At 47.8% G+C, this 23,180-nt stretch overlaps 2 protein-coding genes across 4 annotated transcripts in view; both read right to left on the bottom strand.

The window, feature by feature from the left end:
• The window catches only part of ENGASE (endo-beta-N-acetylglucosaminidase), a 39,543-nt gene extending 26,621 nt beyond the window's left edge, over positions 1 to 12,922 (bottom strand). Inside the window, exons 1-5 of one of the 2 annotated variants that reach the window (XM_040330717.1) lie at positions 12,775 to 12,922; positions 7,861 to 7,952; positions 5,924 to 5,981; positions 1,967 to 2,168; positions 1,386 to 1,534 (exon numbers count right to left, since the gene is read on the bottom strand). In XM_040330717.1, the coding sequence (XP_040186651.1) occupies positions 1,386 to 1,534; positions 1,967 to 2,168; positions 5,924 to 5,972 (400 nt within the window). In that variant the 5' untranslated portion in view covers positions 5,973 to 5,981; positions 7,861 to 7,952; positions 12,775 to 12,922. The remainder of the gene's footprint in view (positions 1 to 1,385; positions 1,535 to 1,966; positions 2,169 to 5,923; positions 5,982 to 7,860; positions 7,953 to 12,774) is intronic. The other variant, XM_040330718.1, reaches the window with a different exon arrangement.
• Positions 12,923 to 16,736: 3,814 nt separating this feature from the next.
• LOC120918864 (trafficking protein particle complex subunit 5-like) lies at positions 16,737 to 22,863 on the bottom strand. 2 transcript variants are annotated; one of them, XM_040330716.1, is made up of 2 exons: positions 22,689 to 22,863; positions 16,737 to 17,430 (listed from the first exon to the last, which is right to left on the bottom strand). In XM_040330716.1, exon 2 carries the CDS (start codon positions 17,425 to 17,427, stop codon positions 16,861 to 16,863), a length of 567 nt encoding a protein of 188 aa, XP_040186650.1. In that variant the 5' UTR covers positions 17,428 to 17,430; positions 22,689 to 22,863; the 3' UTR covers positions 16,737 to 16,860. The 2 variants fall into 2 exon arrangements, with proteins under 2 accessions (XP_040186650.1, XP_040186649.1); XM_040330715.1 differs by having other exon boundaries at positions 16,740 to 17,430; positions 22,670 to 22,861.
• Positions 22,864 to 23,180: the final 317 nt, after the last annotated feature.

Genomic DNA, 23,180 nt, shown 5'->3' with positions numbered 1-23,180 from the left:
GTAGCGTATCATATTTACGCTACGCCGCCTTAAGTCAGAGAGGCAAGTACTGTATTCACAAAGTACTTGCCTCCTAACTTACGGCGGCGTAGCGTAAATGGAGCCGGCGTAAGCGCGCCTAATTCAAATTAGGATGAGGGGGCGTGTTTTATGTTAATGGGGGGGTGACCCGACGTGATTGAAGTTTTTTACGAACGGCGTATGCGCCGTCCGTGTACATCCGTGTACATATCCCACGTCTGTGTACATATCCCAGTGTGCATTGCTCCAAAGTACGCCGCAAGGACGTATTGGTTTCGACGTGAACTTAAATTACATCCAGCCCAATTCACGGACGACTTACGCCAATGAAGTAAAAAAAATATTTGACGCGGGAACGACGGCCATACTTAACATTGACTAGTCCAGCTATTTGATGGAATAACTTTACGCCTGAAAACACCTTACGTAAACGGCGTATCTTTACTGCGACGGGCGCACGTACGTTCGTGAATAGGCGTATCTAGTCATTTACATATTCTACGCCGAACTCAACGGAAGCGTCACCTAGCGGCCAGCCTAAATATTGCACCCCAAGATAGGACGGCGCAGGCTGTCGTATCTTAGCTAGGTTTAAGTGTATCTCAGTTTGAGAATACACATAAACTTACGACGGCGCAGATTCAGAGTTACGTCGGCGTATCTACTGATACGCCGGCGTAACTCTCTCTGAATCTGGCCAAAAATGTGAATTAACACCGTACACCTTTCCCAAAACCTATGATCCGCAAGGTACTTTCCGCTGTGGGTGATTTGCTGTCACCACCCTTGCAGTCATACAGGGATTTAGGAATCCTTGCTCTTTTCCCTCTTCACTATGCAGGGCTTCTGGGACAGATCAGAGTGATTCTGACTGGTCAGCACCGGCACCAGATAAGAGCAGAGGTTCCAGATCCCTGGACTGCTGCACCATTGGGCACTGACAGTCCATCTGCCACAGGGGTGACCTGGGAAGGAAGGGGGGGGGGCGTGTTGTGCAGGGTGTACAGTTTTACATTTTTCTGAAAAGATGAACTAACCCGCTAAAGCAGAAATTTTCACACAAAAATGAATGAGCCAGAGGAGTGACGCCACCTACTCTTAATAAAGGCCACATGGAAATTCAATCAATCAGAGAGAGATAGTCTGAAAGCAAACAGTTCTGCAATGCTCTCCTTAGAAAACCTATACTGATCTGTCACAACCCTATAGTGAACCGTGACACCATCCTGTTTTAAATGTTCATTTGTAACAGAAAGATTTCATATAAATATGGTTATCTGACTAAAGGATATAGCAACACATGATATGGATGGTAAGAGTTATTATGATGCACAAGGCATGATACAGAATGGCAATGGCCTCACCTAGAATGGAGACTCCATGTTTGTGGGCAGCGTTAGTCCAGCAGACAGGAGGAAGGGTGAACATACGGTGACTAAAGTACACAAATGTATCAATGTACTGCCAATGATAGAACACAAAGGGGTCCTTCGCATCAGATCCCTGGATGAACCTGCAGGACAACATGTGATTAAATAGAATCTATTCTTTAAGGCAATCATACATACCAATCAGATTTTTTTTTAATTTAGTGTTGGAAAGAGTGAAAAAGATTTATTATTTCTATCAGGTTTATTTCTGTCTGTGATCCCGCTGGAGAGATTTTTCCTCACTTCCTGTCTCTGTGACACCAGGATAAGAGACACAGGTAGTAGGTGTCACTGGGAGAAGGAAGGCAAAGGCAGCAAAATAAAAGAAGATCTCATTTTTGTGGAATCCATTTGAGTAACTGAAGGGTTAAACCAACCACGGGAGCAAGAATGGGTGGTATATGCTGCTGGGGAGAAGGGGAATTAGGTAACAACCTTACTTTGCCCTGGATACTAAAGCAAGGGGTTACTTTAAGAAAATAAAAGTTTCGGCTTGTTTAAGCTATCCTCCATACCTGTCATCCAGATATCCTCCCATCATGTCATGGCACACCAGTGTCTTGGGCCTCTGATGATCAACAGGTGGATGTCTTTTGGCAATAGGGGTTACAGCGACATTGTATTTGTCGTGATTGGTTGGCCTCCATGACAGCAGTTCCTCCAGGTTGGAAAAGAAGAAGCTGATTGGTTCAGTGGTCCCCCTATCATGGTGCCTTGCTAAATGAATGACAGAGATAAACCACATTAGAGTAAAGCTGTAGTAGTCTTACCAAACTATTCTTTATTATTCAGGTTTACAAAGATGCTCCACTTCTATCCCTTCTTAGGCCCCGTACACACAATAGAATCCATCCGCAGATAAATCCCAGCAAATGGGTTTCAGCGGATAGATCCTATGGTGTGTACACGCCAGCGGATCTTTTTCCGCGGATATATCTCCCCTGGGATGGATTCCAGCAGATCGAATATTTGCTGACATGCAGAACATATCCATCTGCTGGAGTCCATCCCAACGGATGGATGCGCTGGTCTGTACAGACTCACCGGATCCATCCGTCCGAAGGGATCCCCCGCATGCGTCGTAATGATTCGACGCATGCGTGGAATTCCTTATATGACAGCGTCGCGCACGTCGCCGCATCATAATCGCGGCGACGGCGCGACGCGTCATCGCCAGAGGATTTCGGCGCGGATTTCAATGCGATGGTGAGTACACTCCATCGCATTAAAATCTGCTGAAATCCTCGAGAGGATTTATCCGCGGAAACGGTCCGCTGGACCGTATCCGCGGATAAATCCTCCCGTGTGTATGGGGCCTTAGAATTGCTTAGAGCAGCCTTTCTCAACCTCTTTGAAACATTTCAGTCTCAGGGATCCCCTGTTAATTACTAGATTTCATATATCTCGTGGTGGTAATGTTCATGGTGCATTACCATAATGGTCAGTGGGAAGAGTGACCCTTTACAATTGTGGTCAGTAGAAATAATCCCCTCTTCGATTGCTAAAAGATCATTTACTTACGGAATTACATATCGGAGAGGCAGAAACTTCTCAATGCTCAAAGAACGCCTAAAAACCTTTGCAGGACCCTTTGGGTTGCACGTTATGCTTGTCAAGAAAAAACAAACAATCTGGACACTAGCTTTAGAGTTCTTTAGAGTGGAGGAGTTCTTTGCTCACTAATCAGGAACCTCTGGGTTCCACATTACCTTGGTTGAAAAAGGCCAATCTGGACACCAGCATTAGACATGGAGGAGTTCTTTGCTCATTGCTTAAGAAACCCTTAGTAACCTCTGGAGGAACCTTTGGGTTCCACATTATCCTGGTTCAGAAAGGTCAACCTAGACACGGAGGAGTTCCTTGCTCACGGAACTTCTAACAACCTCTGGAGGAACCTTTGAGTTCCACATTACCTCGGTTGAGAAAGGCCAATCTGGACACCAGCATTAGACATGGAGGAGTTCTTTGCTCATTGCTCCAGAAACCCTTAGTAACCTCTGGAGGAACCTTTGGGTTCCACATTATCCTGGTTCAGAAAGGTCAACCTAGACACGGAGGAGTTCCTTGCTCATGGAACTTCTAACAACCTCTGGAGGAACCTTTGGGTTCCATGAAATCTGGTTGAGAAAAGCCAATCTAGACACTAGAATTAGACATGAAATAGTTATTTGCCCATTGCTCAAGGAACCCCTACCAACCTCTGGAGGAACCTTTGGGTTCCACATTAACCTGGTTGAGAAAGACCAATCTGGTCACTAGCATTAGACATGGAGGAGTTCTTTGTCGATTGCTCAAGAAACCCCTACCAACCTCTGGAGGAACCTGAGTTCCATGTTACCTTGGTCAAGAAAAGCCAATCTGGACACTAGCATTAGACATGGAGAAGTTCCTTGCTCAAGAAACCCCTACCAACCTCTGGAGGAACCTTTGAGTACCATGTTACCTTGGTCAAGCAAATCTGGACACTAGCATTAGTAATGGAGAAGTTCCTTGCTCATTGCTCAAGGAACCCCTGGGAACCTCTAATGAACTCTGGTTGAGAAATGCTGGCTTATAGGCACATTCCACTAACATATCAGGACTGACCATCAATGACTGCTGTGACAAACAAGTCAGTTTTACAGCATCACATAACGGATGTTTGATGGGGCCCCTTAGAAATCAGGTAAGAAGCACTCTGCTAACAGGGTGTTTAGCCAATTTTGGTGGAGGCAGTAGGAATTCTTAGCCAGTACTTGAAGTGGAGAACCTTTAAAGAAGAAGTCTCACCTCAATTTTGTTCTGCTCCCTAGTGGATAAAGTACATACTTTGTCCCATCTACCTAGGTGCTGTCCAAGGCTGGCTGTGAGGCCAGACAGGATGGAAACATGGATGTCCGACATGGCAACTAGCAAGGAGACAGCTGCTTTGACAGATGGTACTTTTCTCTGTCTCCAAGTACTTGTCTGATTGCCTGAAATGCTTTAGCAGACAAGCCACCTCCTTCTACATTTCTACTGAGATGCTTGTATTGGACAAACACTTGGACAATTGAGAAAAATGCCTTTGTCAAAGTAGCCATCTCCTTGCTAGCTGTGTTGTTGGACAGCCATGAAGGGAGGAGAGTCATCATGTCTAACCTCACTGCTAGCCTTAGATAGCACATAGGAAGTTGGGACAATGTACAGCATGTACTTTGTTCCTGGGGAACAGAACACAATCATAAAAATGGAAGTGAGACTTCTCCTTACAAAAAGAGGAAATGAACATCTGTAATAAATATGAACCGTTATATGTTGCTTTTGCTCTAACTTCCCCAAATGTATTATAGTTGTACAGCACAAGCCTTATGTGAAATGTCTGGGATCAGATACAAACATGCTGAGCAAATCCAATGCCCTTTATTGCTTATTGAAATGCGCTGTGCTTGCTCTGCCCTATTTACTATTCCTAAGATAGATCAGAGTAAAGGGTAACTCTAAAAGGATGCTGGGATGCATTATTTGACAGGCAATCAGTCCTGTGTCTGTAAATAAATGTCCTGGAAAACAGAAGGAAATTTCAACGGGCAGTGCCATCAATGACCCCACAACCAGATACGATGCAATACAAGAAAGGCAAAAAGATACATTTTATAACCTGCTTGACTCCTTCAGACATGTTAAAATATAACGTTGATGATTTGCGAGTATGCATGCATACACTATTTGTACTTGAAAATTTCAAATAGCCAGATTCAGGTAGTGTTACGCCGGCGTATCAGTAGATACGCCGTCGTAACACCGAATCTGGGCCGTCGTATATTTAAGTATATTCTCAAATTGAGATACACTTAAATCTAGCTAAGATACGACCGCCTGCGCCGGGGGCGTGTACGCTGATTTATGCCTAGAATGCATAAATCAGCGAGATACGCCTATTCACGAACGTACGCTTGCCCGTCGCAGTAAAGATACGCCGTTTACATAAGGCGTTTTCAGGCCTAAAGATATTCCACCAAAAAGATGGCGCAGGCAATGTTAAGTATGGACGTCGGAACCGCGTAAAATTTTTTAATTTTAACGTCGTTTGCGTAAGTTGTCCGTGAATGGGGCTGGGCGTTCACGTCGAAAACCAATAAGTCTTTGCGGCGTAGTTTGGAGCATGCGCACTGGGATACGTCCACGGACGGCGCATGCGCCGTTCGTTCAAAACGTCAATCACGTCGGGTCACGATTCATTAGCATAAAACACGCCCACCTCTTCACAATTTGAATTAGGCGCGCTTACGCCGGCACATTTACGCTACGCCGCCGTAACTTAGGAAGCAAGTGCTTTGTGAATACAGCACTTGCCTCTCTAACTTACGGCGGCGTAGCGTATATGAGATACGCTACGCCTGCCTAACGTTAGGCACGGATATCTGAATCTGGCTAAAAGTGTTTACTTAAAAAAATATAAGTGCTATTTATTACATTATTCTGTAATCAAAGCGAGCAGAAATTAAACTTACCAGACAAAGGAGTCCCTTCATATCTAATGATCTCTTTATAGACTTTCATCTCCAGAATCTAAGAAAACGACACAATAAAAAATAAAGAAAATGTTACAAAGAATCATCTTTCTTGTAAAAAAAATAATAATAATACATTTATAAATATATATATATATATATAAAATACATTATATATATATACACACACATATATATACACCAAGCACCACTGATACCCTTGTCCCCATAAAACATCTGTCTGCCCCCCTCTCTGCCAACACCAAATAAACCCTGACTTGGGTTATTTTTACCAAAGAAATGTAGCAGGATCCCTTTTGGTCAAAATTTATGAAGAGAAATTACTTATTTGCAAAATTTTATAACAGAAACTATAAAAAATGCATTTAAAATAAAAATGTGATCTTTTTTAACCGCTTGGGACCGCCCACCGCAGTTTTACTGTGGCAGGTTGGCTCGGCTGTGCAAAATCACATAATATAACGTGATGTTGCTCTGTGGCCACTAGGGGCTCCCCCCAGTGCCGATGTGAGTGCCCGGCGGGCGCGATCACCGCCCGGCACCCGCGATCGCTCGTGACAGAGCGAGAATCGGGAGCTGTGTGTGTAAACGCACAGCTCCCGGTTCTTTCAGGGGGAGAAAGGACTGATCGTCTGTTCATACAATGTATGAACAGCGATCTGTCATTTCCCCTAGTCAGTCCCCACCCCCCCTTCAGTTAGAAGACACTTTAGGGAACATAATTAACCCCTTGAGCGCCCCCTAGTGTTAACCCCTTCCAGTGACATTTTTACAGTAAATCAATGCATTTTTATAGCACTGATCGCTGTAAAAATGCCAATGGTCCCAAAATTGTATCAAAATTGTCCGGTGTCCGCCATAAGGTCGCAGTACTGATAAAAAAAAAAAAAACGCCGATCGCCGCAATTACTAGTAAACATGTCATAAAACTATCCCCTATTGTGTAGACGTTATAACTTTTGCGCAAACCGATCAATAAACGCTTATTACAATTTTTTTTACCAAAAATATTTAGAAGAAAACTTATCGGCCTAAATATATATATATATATATATTTTTTTTTGGGGGGGATATTTATCAAAGCAAAAAATATATATTTTTTTTAAATTGTTGCTCTGTTTTTGGTTATAGCGCAAAAAATAAAAACCACAGAGGCAATCAAATACCACTAAAAGAAAGCTCTATTTGTGGGGAAAAAAAGGCCGTAAATTTTGTTTGGGAGCCACGTCGCACGACCGCGCAATTGTCAGTTAACCCGACGCAGTGCCGAATCGCAAAAAAGTGGCCTGGTCTTTGGCCAGCCAAATGGTCTGGGGCTGAAGTGGTTAATTTGCAGCTTAAAAAAAAAAAAATTCAAACCCCAGCGGTGATTAAGTACCACCAAAACCACACTATTTATGTAAAAAAAAAAAAAAATGATAAAAAAAAAATTGTAAATTTGGGTACAGCGTTGCATGACTGAGCAATTGTCATTCAAAATGCGACAGCGCTGAAAGCTGAAAATTGGTCTGGAAAAAAAGGGGGTGAAAGTGCTCAGCATTGAAGTGGTTAAAATTGTCCATTTTCTCGTTTTAAACATTTGATTGTTTTCTATTTTTCTATTGTGAATAAAATACATCCTAATTTTTTGGGGGGAATTGGGGTTGTACCGGCAGACAGCCGCACGCAGCCATTCGTGTCTATTGGCGGCTGTACGCAGCATCTGGGCTTCCTGAAAAGCCCAAAGAGGTAAAGTTGTACGCCCCTACCGCGCCTGCGTGCACCAGGCCTTACTGTCTGCAGAGGCTGGTGACTGAGCTGATAAACAAGAGCTAGCACATAGTAAACATCGCTATAAATATAGGATTATAAATATATATTATAAAGCTATATCTAAATATATAAAACGCTAGATGTATATAAAAAGACGTCCAGACCTTGATGCGTTAATGAACGGTCTCCTTCTGGAAAGCGCTGGCGGTCTTCAATCTCTACAACACGTCGGGTTACAGAGGAACGTGTTTTCCATCTGAAGTGTGGGAGTGAAGTGAGATGAGTGGGAGGGAAGGAGAGAAAAGAAAAAAAAAAGGAAGAGAAAAAAATCAGCACAAGATTTATAATCCTTCTATTACTACTTGACTTGTTTCACCAAGGAGCAGCGCGAGGAGCCGCGGCGTCAGAACCCCGGGAGGACCAATCAGTTTTCAGATTGTCATTATTATTGCCATAGGATGACTTCTGATAGGTTGTTATTAATTCTAATATTTTTACATTAACCACTTAAGACCCGGACCTCTAGGCAGGTAAAGGACCCGGCCAGTTTTTGCGATTCGGCACTGTGTCGTTTTAACTGACAATTGCGCGGTCGTGCGACGTGGCTCCCAAACAAGTTGGCGTCCTTTTTTCTCCACAAATAGAGCTTTCTTTTGGTGGTATTTAATCACCTCTGCGGTTTTTATTTTTTTGCGCTATAAACAAAAATAGAGCGACAATTTTGAAAAAAATGCAATATTTTTTACTATAATAAATATCCCCCAAAAATATATATAAAAAAAAAAAATCCTCAGTTTAGGCCGATATGTATTCTTCTACCTATTTTTGGTTAAAAAAATCGCAATAAGCGTTTATCGGTGGGTTTGCGCAAAATGTATAGCGTTTACAAAATAGGGGATAGTTTTATTGCATTTTTAATTTTTTTTTTTTTTTTACTACTAATGGCGGCGATCAGCGTTTTTTTTTGTGACTACGACATTATGGCGGACACTTCGTTCAATTTTGACACATTTTTGGGACCATTGTCATTTTCACAGCAAAAAATGCATTGTTTACTGTGAAAATGGCAATTGCAGTTTGAGAGTTAACCACAAGCTGAAGGGGTTAAGTGTGACCTCATGTGTGTTTCTAACTGTAGGGGGGGTGTGGCTGTAGGTGTGACGTCATTGGTTGTGGTTCCCTATATTAGGGAACAGAAGATCGATGACAGCGCCACAGTGAAGAACGGGGAAGCTGTGTTTAGTACAGTGTAAAGACAAAAAAATGTAAATATAGAAAAAAAATATATAAATATATATAATTGTTTTAATTTTTTCGATATATACTTTTTTTAAATTATTAATATAATTTGTATATCTATTATATTATGAACCAAAAAAAAAATTTTTCCATAGAAAAATTCATAAAAAAAAAAAAAGGTGCAGTGTAAAGAAAAAAAATGTAAATATAGAAAAAAATATATAAATATATATAATTGTTTTAATTTTTGTTGATATATACTTTTTTTTAATTATTATTAATATAATTTATATATCTATTATATTATGAACCCCAAAAAAATTATAAAAAATAAAATAAAAAAGTACAGTGTAAAGAAAAAAAAATGTAAATATAGAAAAAATATATATATAATTGTTTTAATTTTTTCGATATATACTTTTTTTAAATTATTAATATCATTTATATATCTATTATATTATAAACCCAAAAAAATAAAAAAAAGGTACAGTGTAAAGAAAAATAATAATAATAATAATAAAAAAAAAAAAAAGTTAAAGCACCCCATCCCCCTGTGCTTATATAATTGATATATCTATTATATTATGAACCAAAAAAAAATTTATAACAAAAAAATAAAAAAGTACAGTGTAAAGAAAAAAATATGTAAATATAGAAAAAAATATATATATATAAATATATATATATATAGTTTTAATTTTTTCGATATATACTTTTTTTAAATTATTAATATCATTTATATATCTATTATATTATAAACCAAAAAAAAAAAAATGTACAGTGTAAAGAAAAAAAAATGTAAATATAGAAAAAAAATATATATAAATATATATAATTGTTTTAATTTTTTTGGTTTATATACTTTTTTTAACTATTAATATCATTTATATATCTATTATATTATAAACCAAAAAAAAAAAATGTACAGTGTAAAGAAAAAAAAAATGTAAATATAGAAAAAAAATATATATAAATATATATAATTGTTTTAATTTTTTCGATATATACTTTTTTTAAATTATTAATATCATTTATATATCTATTATATTATAAACCCAAAAAAATAAAAAAAAGGTACAGTGTAAAGAAAAATAATAATAATAAAAAAATAAAAAAGTTAAAGCACCCCGTGCCCCTGTGCTTATGCGCAAGGTGAACTTGCGTCGGTCCAGCACACGGGGTGATTGCACCACACTTGAGGTATCGCCGCAAACAACAGAGCGAGAGCAATAATTCTAGCACCTCCTGTGTAACTCTAAACTGGTAACCTCTAAAGGCTTTTAAAGCGTCACCTATGGAGAATTTAAAGTGCTGTAGTTTGTCATACAAAACAAAATTGCGCAGCGCTAAAATTCAAAACATGTGATGAAGATGTGCAAATAAATCAATGAATAAGATTGACAATTGAATGTCCACTAAAGGTGCAAATCCACCGAGGTCACCCGAGTATCTGTGACATCACATAGAAGTTTATCAAGATGAGAAATCCTACATGCCTTGAAGGAAGGCGAGAAAGAAGAAAGAATGGGCGACGCCCACCAGAATCAATAAGCCGCACCTACCAGATGGTATACAAGAGCGATCAAGTAAACTTTATTTACAACAGCCAAGCCAAACGATCCAACTCTCCCCGATTCCTCTCCCTATCACTGGATGACCGGGTAGTGTGGAGACAGATGACCATGAACCCGGAAGTATAGTCCTCAATACGTCCCTCCCCCGCGGGGCGAGATCGAGTCGCCAGGAATGGAATAGAGAAGTAACTGCACCATGCAGTAGAAATGGAGACTGTAGTTGATCGTGTGCCCAATTTTAGCACACTCCTGAACCCTGCACTCAGCCCTGAATCCTGCACTCCCTACGTAGCACACTCCTGAACCCTGCACTCCCTACGTAGCACACTCCAGAAGCCTGCACTCCCCCCTGAACCCTTCACTCCCTACGTAGCACACTCCTGAACCCTGCACTCCCTACGTAGCACACTCCTGAAGCCTGCACTCCCCCCCTGAACTCCCTACGTAGCACACTCCTGAACCCTGCACTCCCTACGTAGCACACTCCTGAACCCTGCACTCCCTACGTAGCACACTCCTGAACCCTGCACTCCCTACGTAGCACACTCCTGAACCCTGCACTCCCTTCATAGCACACTCCTGAACCCTGCACTTCCTACGTAGCACGCCTCTGAACCCTGCACTCCCTACTTAGCACGCCCCTGAATCCTGCACTCCCTACGTAGCACGCCCCTAAATCCTGCGCTCCCTACGTAGCACACTCCTGAACCCTGCACTCCCTTCATAGCACACTCCTGAACCCTGCACTCCCTACGTAGCACGCCTCTGAACCCTGCACTCCCTACGTAGCACGCCCCTGAATCCTGCACTCCCTACGTAGCACGCCCCTGCATCCTGCGCTCCCTACGTAGCACACTCCTGAACCCTGCACTCCCTACGTAGCACACTCTTGAACCCTGCACTCCCTACGTAGCACACTCCTGAACCCTGCACTCCCTACGTAGCACACTCCTGAACCCTGCACTCCCTACGTAGCACACTCCTGAACCCTGCACTCCCTACGTAGCACGCCCCTTAATCCTGCGCTCCCTACGTAGCGTGCTCCTGAACCCTGCACTACCCCCTGAACCCTGCACTCCCTACATAGCACACTCCTGAACCCTGCACTCCCCCCTGAATCCTGCACTCCCTGCGTAGCGAGCTACTGAACCCTGCACTCCCTACGTAGCACACTCCTGAACCCTGCACTCCCTACGTAGCACACTCCTGAACCCTGCTCTCCCTACGTAGCACGCCCCTGAATCCTGCACTCCCTACGTACCACGCCCCTGAATCCTGCGCTCCCTACGTACCACGCCCCTGAACCCTGCACTCCCTTCGTACCACGTCCCTGAACCCTGCACTCCCTACGTAGCACACTCCTGAACCCTGCACTCCCTACGTACCACGTCCCTAAACCCTGCACTCCATATGTAGCACACTCCTGAACCCTGCACTTCCTACGTAGCACACTTCTGAACCCTGCACTTCCCCCTGAGCCCTGCACTCCCTACGTAGCACACTCCTGAACCCTGCACTCCCTACATACCACCTCCCTGAACCCTGCACTTCCTACGTACCACGTCCCTGAACTCCCTACGTAGCACACTCCTGAACTCTGCACTACCCCCTGAACCCTGCACTCCCTACATAGCACACTCCTGAACCCTTCACTCCCCTCTGAATCCTGCACTCCCTGCGTAGCGAGCTACTGAACCCTGCACTCCCTACGTAGCACACTCCTGAACCCTGCACTCCCTACGTAGCACACTCCTGAACCCTGCACTCAGCCCTGAACCCTGCACTTCCTACGTAGCACACTCCTGAACCCTACTCTCCCTACGTAGCACACCCCTGAATCCTGCACTCCCTACGTACCACGCCCCTGAATCCTGCGCTCCCTACGTACCATGTCCCTGAACCCTGCACTCCCTACGTAGCACACTCCTGAACCCTGCACTCCCTACATAGCACACTCCTGAACCCTGCAAAAAATACCAAAATACTCAGCAATCCTAAGAGTGTGTGTGTATGTATATATATATATACACATACACATACATACTTGCACATGTTTAAGCTTTGGGTTCACACCTATGGGCGGAGACCAGACCCTTCACCCCGCACAGGGAGAGACTAGCAGTGACTGGTCTGTACAGGAAGTGTAGGAGAGATCTTTCATGCAGAATTGCTGATGTGGAAGAAATATATCAAATATTTATGTTAAATAAAGACAATAAAGATGCCAAAGCAAAAAAAATAAATTAAAAATAAAAGGTAACATACAGACTCCTGCAGGTGAGTGGGCGGGATGCCAGGTCACAGAACGATGTAATTTCTGATCCCTCTCTTCCTCTCATCCAGGGACTTTCCGCACTGAGCACACTGACACAACTTCCGCCCGGCCGGTTCTCAGCCCTCCCTCTGAGCATGCTCGTCCAATGCACTTCCAAATGTTTCGTCAGATTAGACGACTCGTCAAAATGTGTAACGGAAATGACGTATCGTCGCCGCCATCTTGCTACACCTGTACACAGAGCTCTGTGCGGGGAGAGGGCTCGGCTACACCACCAACACAGGCCCGCTCATCACACCTCCCTCCACCAGGGGGCGCGCCTCACCACCGTTGTATCATCACTGCCAATTATATCCCAGTCCTGGGCACAGGGCGCGCTGCGGAGCTGTGACACACCCACCTTCATTCATTGTGGAAGATCAATCCACAGCATTTATTAGCATTAATATTCAGATTTATTACAATAATATTTATTCAATTATTAGAACATTGTTAATGATGAAACCCTGAATAACTGAAGATTTTATTCCACAACATTTAGTAAAAAAAATGTAATTGCTTTTTTTATATCTATCTATAGATATTATATATATATATATATATATATATATATATATATATATATATATATATATATATATATATATATATATATATAAATAAAAAATATTAACCACTTCAATACCAGGCACTTTCGCACCTTCCTGTCCAGGCCAATTTTCAGCTGTCACTTTTTAACCACTTTAGGACCAAGCCTCTTTCTGAGATTTGTTGTTTATAAGTTAAAAACTATTTTTTTTTTGCTAGAAAATTACTTAAAACCCCCAAACATTATATATATTTTTTTCTAACACCCTAGAGAATAAAACGTCAGTTGTTGCAATACTTTATGGCACACCGTATTTGCGTAGCGGTCTTACAACTTTTTGTAAATTATTGCTCTCGCTCTAACGTTCGCAGCGATTCCTCACATAAGTGGTTTGAACACCATTTTCATATGTGGGCGCTATTCACGTATGTGTTCACTTCTGCACATGAGCTCGGCGGGACAGGGCGCGTTTACATTTTTTTTTCTAATTTATTTTACCTTTTATTTTTTACACAAGCTGTGGGTCCTGCTGGGAGCTGGCTGCGAACCTGTGGGTCCTGCTGGGAGCTGGCTGCGAACCTGTGGCTCCTGCTGGGAGCTGGCTGCGAACCTGTGGGTCCTGCTGGGAGCTGGCTGCGAACCTGTGGCTCCTGCTGGGAGCTGGTTGCAAACCTGTGGGTCCTGCTGGGAGCTCGCTGCGAACCTGTAGGTCCTGCTGGGAGCTGGCTGCGAACCTGTGGCTCCTGCTGGGAGCTGGCTGCGAACCTGTGGCTCCTGCTGGGAGCTGGTTGCAAACCTGTGGGTCCTGCTGGGAGCTCGCTGCGAACCTGTGGGTCCTGCTGGGAGCTGGCTGCGAACCTGTGGCTCCTGCTGGGAGCTGGCTTGCGAACCTGTGGCTCCTGCTGGGAGCTGGCTGCGAACCTGTGGCTCCTGCTGGGAGCTGGCTGCAAACCTGTGGCTCCTGCTGGGTGTCTAAAATAGGTCCTCCATGGAGGGATCACCAGGTGTTTGAATGAGGCCCTCCATGAAAGGATCACTAGGTGTCTGAACTAGGTCCTCCATGGAAGGATCACCAGGTGTCTGAACTAGGTCCTCCATGAAAGGATCACCAGGTGTCTGAACTAGGTCCTCCATGGAGGGATCACCAGGTGTTTGAATGAGGCCCTCCATGAAAGGATCACTAGGTGTCTGAACTAGGTCCTCCATGGAAGGATCACCAGGTGTCTGAACTAGGTCCTCCATGAAAGGATCACCAGGTGTCTGAACTAGGTCCTCCATGGAGGGATCACCAGGTGTTTGAATGAGGCCCTCCATGAAAGGATCACCAGGTGTCTGAACTAGGTCCTCCATGAAAGGATCACCAGGTGTCTGAACTAGGTCCTCCATGGAAGGATCACCAGGCGTCTGAACTAGGTCCTCCATGGAAGGATCACCAGGTGTCTGAACTAGGTCCTCCATGGAAGGAATCACCAGGTGTTTGAATGAGGCCCTCCATGAAAGGATCACCAGGTGTTTGAATGAGGCCCTCCATGAAAGGATCCCCAGGTGTCTGAACTAGGTCCTCCATGGAAGGATCACCAGGCGTCTGAACGGGGCCCTCCATGGAAGGATCGCCAGGTGTCCGAAAAACATCTTCTTTGGTAGGATCACCAGGTGTCTGAATGATGTCCTTCATGGAAGGATCACCAGTGATTATTATAGGGAAAGCTGCAGACTTGATAATAATGAAGATATCATGTTGAAGCCAATATCAAAAAATGTTATGGTCAAAGGTTTCATATATTTTGAGCTGAAGCAAGTCAAGCATTGACACAGCTCCTCCCCTTCCATGCTATTGGTCAATAGATGTGACAGGTATGCTGCCTGACCAAAGCGAGGGTGGAAGGGGGAGTGCCAGTGTGCCACGTTGGGGTTTTAGGAAGCTCACAAAGATTAAAAGGTAAAGACTTTTTCAAATCATCTTATACTGGGAAATCTGAACAGAGCATAAAGGACACATCACACGGTTTACTTTATTTCAACTTTATTGAAAAGTCACAAAGTAACATTGAATTTATTTATATCCCCCCCAGCAGGTTGTGATGCGGTGTAATACGCTCTGCTTTTCCTGTAACTGAACTAATAGCACATGAGGCAATTCGCCTTCTCCAAGCCGAGCCTGCTCAACACATACGGGGGGGGGGTTACTAAAAACTGGTGCAGCTCTGCATAGTAACCAATCAGCTTCCAGATTTTATTATCAAAGCTTCATTGAAGAAGCTAAAGATGAAAGCCGATTGGTTACAAGACACAGCTGCACCATGGCAGTGTGCTCCAGTTTTAGTAAATCTCCCCCAAGGTGTGAATGGTCCCTAAATGTACAGTTCTAGACATCTGAAAAGACCCGGGTGGGTTTGAAAATAAAAATAAGGAAGAAGATCCCTGAAATAGAGAAGATATTTCACCTCTTCAGCAGCCTGTGTCTCTTATCTTACCCGGATCCAGAGCTAGGGTTGCCACGGATCCAGAGCTAGGGTTGCCACGGATCCAGAGCTAGGGTTGCCACCTTTTCTTCAAGTCAAACCCGAACACTTCAGCGTCACGCAGCAATTTTTTTTCATATTATGCATAGATGTTGCTATTAAATAACATTTCTAATCATATGAAGTTAATCACAAGAGTCACCTCTTTAGATCAGAGTCCACAAAGTTCCCCCTTTAGATCAGAGATCCCCCTTTAGATCAGAGTTCCCCCTTTAGATCAGAGTTCCCCCTTTAGATCAGAGTCCACAGAGTTCCCCCTTTAGATCAGAGTCCACAGCGTTCCCATTTTACTTTTCAAACCATAGAGTTCCCTTTTACTGTAAGGGATGACTTTGCAGACTCTGATGTAAGGGAGAACTCTGGGGACTTTACCATAAGGGATGCTCTGGTGTACGGCAAGGACTCTGATGTAAGGGGGAGTACTGTGGCCTCTGGTGTAAAGGGGAGCTTTGATGTAATGAGTGCTCTGAGAACCCTGATTTACCTTAGCATACTTAGAGGCAGGAGAGAGAAGGTGGGAAACTTAGTCTGGTCTAAATAATGTGTCCGGGTCTCAGACAGTCTGAAACCCGGACGCATGATTCCAAACCCGAACTGTCCGGGTGAATCCCGAACAGGTGGCAACCCTATCCAGAGCTGAAGCCCTCATAAGGCCCTTCGGCATTTGACACTTCCGGGAGTGTCGGATGTCTGTGGTTCCATCCTCTGACCCCTACATGACGCTTGTGTCCTGTAGAGGTCGGAGGATGAACGGTGTCATGCGATGGAGGACATCTGTGACTGCTCATGGTGTTGAATGCTGAGGAAATTGGCAAAGCCACAACGCTGGAATGGAGGAAATGGAGGGAATGAAGGAGACACGGGCTGCCAGGGGGGGGTGGGAATAGAATACTTTATTGTAGGGACCTTCCACCTGGGATATTTTAAACCCAACGGGCCACCAAAGCACACGGGTCCTCCTATTTTCAACGTCCATCCATCGTTTTGTCCCGAGCAATGACGGACTCATCGAATTTGATCATGAGGGTGGTCCCCTTGTGCCAGTGGGCGGTCACCTTAGCGGGAAAGCCGCTGCAGGTCAGCAGAGCCTCCACGATGCCGGCGGTGAAGGAAGCGCAGTTCAGAGTGCTGTTCTCCTTCGGGACGGAGATATAAGAGTTGATCAGAGGGTCCTTCTCTATGATGTAGTAGGTTTTGTCATCGTCGTTGGCTTGCTCCAGCTTGTCCGCTTCCTTCCCGAACAACGCCTTCCAGGCCACCACCTTGATGAAGAGCAGAGCGCTGATCACCTTCGTCTCGCGCTTGCCGTTCTTCTCCCTCATCACCAGCGGATCCAGGATCCGGCACCCCACTTGCTGGCCCAACTCGGACAGCTTGGCCTGCAGCTCGGAAACCGAATAGACTCGGTTCTGGCAGTACTGCACCATCTCCGAAAACAGCAGAGCGAAGGCGCTGAGGCTGACTTCTGTCTTCGGCCGCGCCAGAGAGCGCTCCAGGATGGAAGATTTACCGCGGCTGAATCGGGAATCCATGATCTGAGGGGAGAAAACCCGAGAATAAATCAACTGCAACTACCGGCTTGAAACAGATGCCCCCCCCCTCCCTCATTTAATTTTATTTAACCACTTCCATACCAGGCACCTTCCTGCCCAAGCCAATTTTTATCTTTCAGCGCTGTCGCATTTTGAATGACAATTGCGCGGTCATGCTACACTGTACCCAAACAATTTTTTGATCATTTTGAGCTTACTTTTTGTGGTATTTGATCACCTCTGCGATTTTTATTTTTAGCGCAACAACTAAAAAAGACCGAAAATTTAGGAAAAAATAAAACTTTTTATTTTTTTCTGTTAATGTTTTAGTAAATAAGTAAGTTTTCTTTTTCAATTACGGGCACCGATGAGGTGGCTCTGATGGGCACCGATGAGGTGGTACTGATGGGCACCGATGAGGTGGCACTGATGGGCACCGATGAGGCGGCACAGATGGGCACTGGGCATGGATGGGCACTGAGAGGTGGAACTGATGAACACTGAGGGGTAGCACTTATTTATTTACTATATTGCAAATCAGTGCCCGTTGCTAGTCAGTGCCTATTTTTTTTACATGTGGGTGGCCATGGGGGATGTTAATGGCTATCCACATGTTGCCCCCTTCCCTGGTGGTCCTGGCGGCTTCCCTGTGGTTTAGTGTGGGCATCCGAGGGGGGGCTGCACTGATAAACAATTAGCGCGAAACCCCCCCGTCAGGAGAGCCGCCGATCGGCTCTCCTCTACTCGCGTCTATCAGATGCGAGTGAGGAAGAGCCGATCAACGGCTCTTCCTGTTTACATCGTGATCAGCCGTGATTGGACACGGCTGATCACGTGGTAAAAAGCCTCCGCCGGAGGCTCTTTACCGAGATCGGAGATGCAGGGTGTCAGACTGACACCCAGCATCACCGATCGCCGCGCTGCGCGCCCCCACAGCGCTTGCCGGCATGTTATCCTGCTGGATGTCAATAGACGTCCAGTCAGGATTTCACAACCACTTCCCGGACGTCAATTGACCGGGCGGGAAGTGGTTAAATTTATTTAGTTTTAATTGTTTGGTTTATAAACAATCCAAAACAGCGATCAAATATAGCTCAGTTCACACTGCTGCGACCCTCAAAGTTGTGCAACTTCCAGTGCAACTTTAATAGATCATAACAATAGAGAGGGGTTCATTTTCTAAAACTGGAGAGTGAAAATCTGGTGCATCTCTGCATAGCAACTAGGGTTGTCCCAACACCGATACTTGTACTCGGGCAAATGCTCCGATACTTCACCGATACCTGGGCAGTCAGGGTGATCAGTGCTGAGGAGGAGTTACAAGCACTGATCACCCTGTATAGATTTAAAAGTCTGACAGCCACAGCCGGTCCCCTCTCTCAAACCCCCCGCCGCGGCTTTCATCGGTGCTTCTCTCCCACACACGATCACCGCTGACTGTCCCCCTATCCTCCTCCAGTCCCCATCCGTCCTTCTTCGTGCATCTGTCCCCCCTCTCTCCTCCGTGTCCCCCTCCGTGCATCCGTCCCCTTCCGTGTCCCCCTCCGTGCATCTGTCCCCCTCTCTCTTCCGTGTCCCCCTCCGTGCATCCGTCCCCTTCCGTGTCCCCCTCTGTGCATCTGTCCCCCTCTCTCTTCCGTGTCCCCCTCCGTGCATCTGTCCCCCTCTCTCTTCCGTGTCCCCCTCTCTCTTCCGTGTCCCCCTCTGTGCATCTGTCCCCCTCTCTCTTCCGTGTCCCCCTCCGTGCATCTGTCCCCCTCTCTCTTCCGTGTCCCCCTCCGTGTATCTGTCCCCCCTCTCTCCTCCGTGTCCCCCTCCGTGCATCCGTCCCCTTCCGTGTCCCCCTCCGTGCATCCGTCCCCTTCCGTGTCCCCCTCCGTGCATCTGTCCCCCTCTCTCTTCCGTGTCCCCCTCCGTGCATCCGTCCCCTTCCGTGTCCCCCTCCGTGCATCTGTCCCCCTCTCTCTTCCGTGTCCCCCTCTCTCTTCCGTGTCCCCCTCCGTGCATCTGTCCCCCTCTCTCTTCCGTGCCCCCCTCCGTGCATCTGTCCCCCTCTCTCTTCCGTGTCCCCCTTCATGCATCTGTCCCCCTCCGTGCATCTGTCCCCCTCTCTCTTCCGTGCCCCCCTCCGTGCATCTGTCCCCCTCTCTCTTCCGTGTCCCCCTTCATGCATCTGTCCCCCTCCGTGCATCTGTCCCCCTCTCTCTTCCGTGCATCTGTCCCCTTCCGTGTCCCCCTCCGTGCATCTGTCCCCCTCTCTCTTCCGTGTCCCCCTCCGTGCATCTGTCCCCCTCTCTCTTCCGTGTCCCCCTCCGTGCATCTGTCCCCCTCTCTCTTCCGTGTCCCCCTCCGTGCATCTGTCCCCCTCTCTCTTCCGTGTCCCCCTCCGTGCATCTGTCCCCCTCTCTCTTCCGTGTCCCCCTCCGTGCATCTGTCCCCCTCTCTCTTCCGTGTCCCCCTTCATGCATCTGTCCCCCTCCATGCATCTGTCCCCCCTCTCTCCTCCGTGCATCCGTCCCCTTCCGTGTCCCCCTCCGTGCATCTGTCCCCCTCTCTCTTCCGTGTCCCCCTCCATGCATCTGTCCCCCTCTCTCTTCCGTGTCCCCCTCTCTCTTCCGTGTCCCCCTCCGTGTATCTGTCCCCCCTCTCTCCTCCGTGTCCCCCTCCGTGCATCCGTCCCCTTCCGTGTCCCCCTCCGTGCATCTGCCCCCCTCTCTCTTCCGTGTCCCCCTCCGTGCATCTGTCCCCCTCTCTCTTCCGTGTCCCCCTCCGTGTATCTGTCCCCCCTCTCTCCTCCGTGTCCCCCTCCGTGCATCCGTCCCCTTCCGTGTCCCCCTCCGTGCATCTGCCCCCCTCTCTCTTCCGTGTCCCCCTCCATGCATCTGTCCCCCTCTCTCTTCCGTGTCCCCCTCCGTGCATCTGTCCCACTCCATGCTGCTCTGTGTCCCCCTCCGTGCATCTGTCCCCCTTCATGCATCTGTCCCCCTCTCTCTTCCGTGTCCCCCTTCATGCATCTGTCCCCCTCTCTCTTCCGTGTCCCCCTCCGTGCATCTGTCCCCCTCTCTCTTCCGTCTCCCCCTCTGTGCATCTGTCCCACTCCATGCTGCTCTGTGTCCCCCTCCGTGCATCTGTCCCCCTCTCTCTTCCGTGTCCCCCTCCGTGCATCTGTCCCCCTCTCTCTTCCGTGTCCCCCTCCGTGCATCTGTCCCCCTCTCTCTTCCGTGTCCCCCTCCGTGCATCTGTCCCCCTCTCTCTTCCGTGTCCCCCTCCGTGCATCTGTCCCCCTCTCTCTTCCGTGTCCCCCTCCGTGCATCTGTCCCACTCCATGCTGCTCTGTGTCCCCCTCCGTGCATCTGCCCCCCCTCTCTCTTCCGTGTCCCCCTCCGTGCATCTGCCCCCCTCTCTCTTCCGTGTCCCCCTCCGTGCATCTGTCCCCCTCTCTCTTCCGTGTCCCCCTTCCGTGCATCTGTCCCCCTCTCTCTTCCGTGTCCCCCTCCGTGCATCTGTCCCCCTCTCTCTTCCGTGTCCCCCTCCATGCATCTGCCCCCCCTCTCTCTTCCGTGTCCCCCTCCGTGCATCTGCCCCCCTCTCTCTTCCGTGTCCCCCTCCGTGCATCTGTCCCCCTCTCTCTTCCGTGTCCCCCTCCGTGCATCTGTCCCCCTCTCTCTTCCGTGTCCCCCTCCGTGCATCTGTCCCCCTCTCTCTTCCGTGTCCCCCTCCATGCATCTGTCCCCCTCTCTCTTCCGTGTCCCCCTCCGTGCATCTGCCCCCCTCTCTCTTCCGTGTCCCCCTCCATGCATCTGTCCCCCTCTCTCTTCCGTGTCCCCCTCCGTGCATCTGCCCCCCTCTCTCCTCCGTGTCCCCCTCCGTGCATCCGTCCCCTTCCGTGTCCCCCTCCGTGCATCTGCCCCCCTCTCTCTTCCGTGTCCCCCTCCGTGCATCTGTCCCAATCTCTCTTCCGTGTCCCCCTCCGTGCATCTGTCCCCCTCTCTCTTCCGTGTCCCCCTCCGTGCATCTGTCCCCCTCTCTCTTCCGTGTCCCCCTCCGTGCATCTGTCCCCCTCTCTCTTCCGTGTCCCCCTCCGTGCATCTGTCCCCCTCTCTCTTCCGTGTCCCCCTCCGTGCATCTGTCCCCCTCTCTCTTCCGTGTCCCCCTCCGTGCATCTGTCCCCCTCTCTCTTCCGTGTCCCCCTCCGTGCATCTGTCCCCCTCTCTCTTCCGTGTCCCCCTCCGTGCATCTGTCCCACTCCATGCTGCTCTGTGTCCCCCTCCGTGCATCTGCCCCCCTCTCTCTTCCGTGTCCCCCTCCGTGCATCTGTCCCCCTCTCTCTTCCGTGTCCCCCTCCGTGCATCTGTCCCCCTCTCTCTTCCGTGTCCCCCTCCGTGCATCTGTCCCCCCTCTCTCCTCCGTGTCCCCCTCCGTGCATCCGTCCCCCTCTCTCTTCCGTGTCCCCCTCCGTGCATCTGTCCCCCTCTCTCTTCCGTGTCCCCCTCCGTGCATCTGTCCCCCTCTCTCTTCCGTGTCCCCCTCCGTGCATCTGTCCCACTCCATGCTGCTCTGTGTCCCCCTCCGTGCATCTGCCCCCCTCTCTCTTCCGTGTCCCCCTCCGTGCATCTGTCCCCCTCTCTCTTCCGTGTCCCCCTCCGTGCATCTGTCCCCCTCTCTCTTCCGTGTCCCCCTCCGTGCATCTGCCCCCCTCTCTCCTCCGTGTCCCCCTCCGTGCATCCGTCCCCTTCCGTGTCCCCCTCCGTGCATCTGCCCCCCTCTCTCTTCCGTGTCCCCCTCCGTGCATCTGTGCCCCTCTCTCTTCCGTGTCCCCCTCCGTGTATCTGTCCCCCCTCTCTCCTCCGTGTCCCCCTCCGTGCATCCGTCCCCTTCCGTGTCCCCCTCCGTGCATCTGCCCCCCTCTCTCTTCCGTGTCCCCCTCCATGCATCTGTCCCCCTCTCTCTTCCGTGTCCCCCTCCGTGCATCTGTCCCACTCCATGCTGCTCTGTGTCCCCCTCCGTGCATCTGTCCCCCTTCATGCATCTGTCCCCCTCTCTCTTCCGTGTCCCCCTTCATGCATCTGTCCCCCTCTCTCTTCCGTCTCCCCCTCCGATAGATCTATTGGAGATTGTATGGTGTGTGAGTGACAGTGTAGAGTCAGCTGACATCTGATCAATAGATGTGATTGGCCCTCGGAGTGATGAGAAGACAATAAACACCTCACTAGGAGATGAGGGAGGAGTCACACACACTCACCGTTCTCTCGGACGGGGCCCGGTCACCGCACACCGGATAATCTTTTCTCAATCACCACATCGCCTGCTGACCAGTCGGAAGCCGCCGTGTCTCTGTACACTGGTCCAGCCAATCAGCTGCAGGAGAGGTCACAGGTGATTAGACGCTGACGCGTGTGCAGTAAGGAGACCGCTGTGATCTGGTTGGTTAGTGATAGTCAGGTGGCATGAGACGGGCTAATAGGAACAGCGATAACAAAGAAAGGGGAAGAAGACAGGAGGAGGTATGACAGGAAGGGCGGAAGCAAAACATAGGAAGTGACTTGTTAAAAGGGCGGAAGTGGAGGGGCGTCTGATAAGAAGGGCGGAAGTGGAAGGCGTGCTCTGATAAGAATGGCGGAAGTGGAAGGCGTGCTCTGATAGAAAGGGTGGTGTTCTATCAGAGAGCCGCTACCTATCAGAATATCCTTGTGAACTTCAGTATTTTTAAAGGGGTTGTAAAGGTAGAATGCATAAAGGTGAAAAAACATTAG

This window comes from Rana temporaria, chromosome 12 (assembly GCF_905171775.1).
Source record: "Rana temporaria chromosome 12, aRanTem1.1, whole genome shotgun sequence".
In the NCBI taxonomy this organism is placed as follows: domain Eukaryota; kingdom Metazoa; phylum Chordata; class Amphibia; order Anura; family Ranidae; genus Rana; species Rana temporaria.
This window is presented reverse-complemented; position numbering and strand designations above follow the sequence as displayed.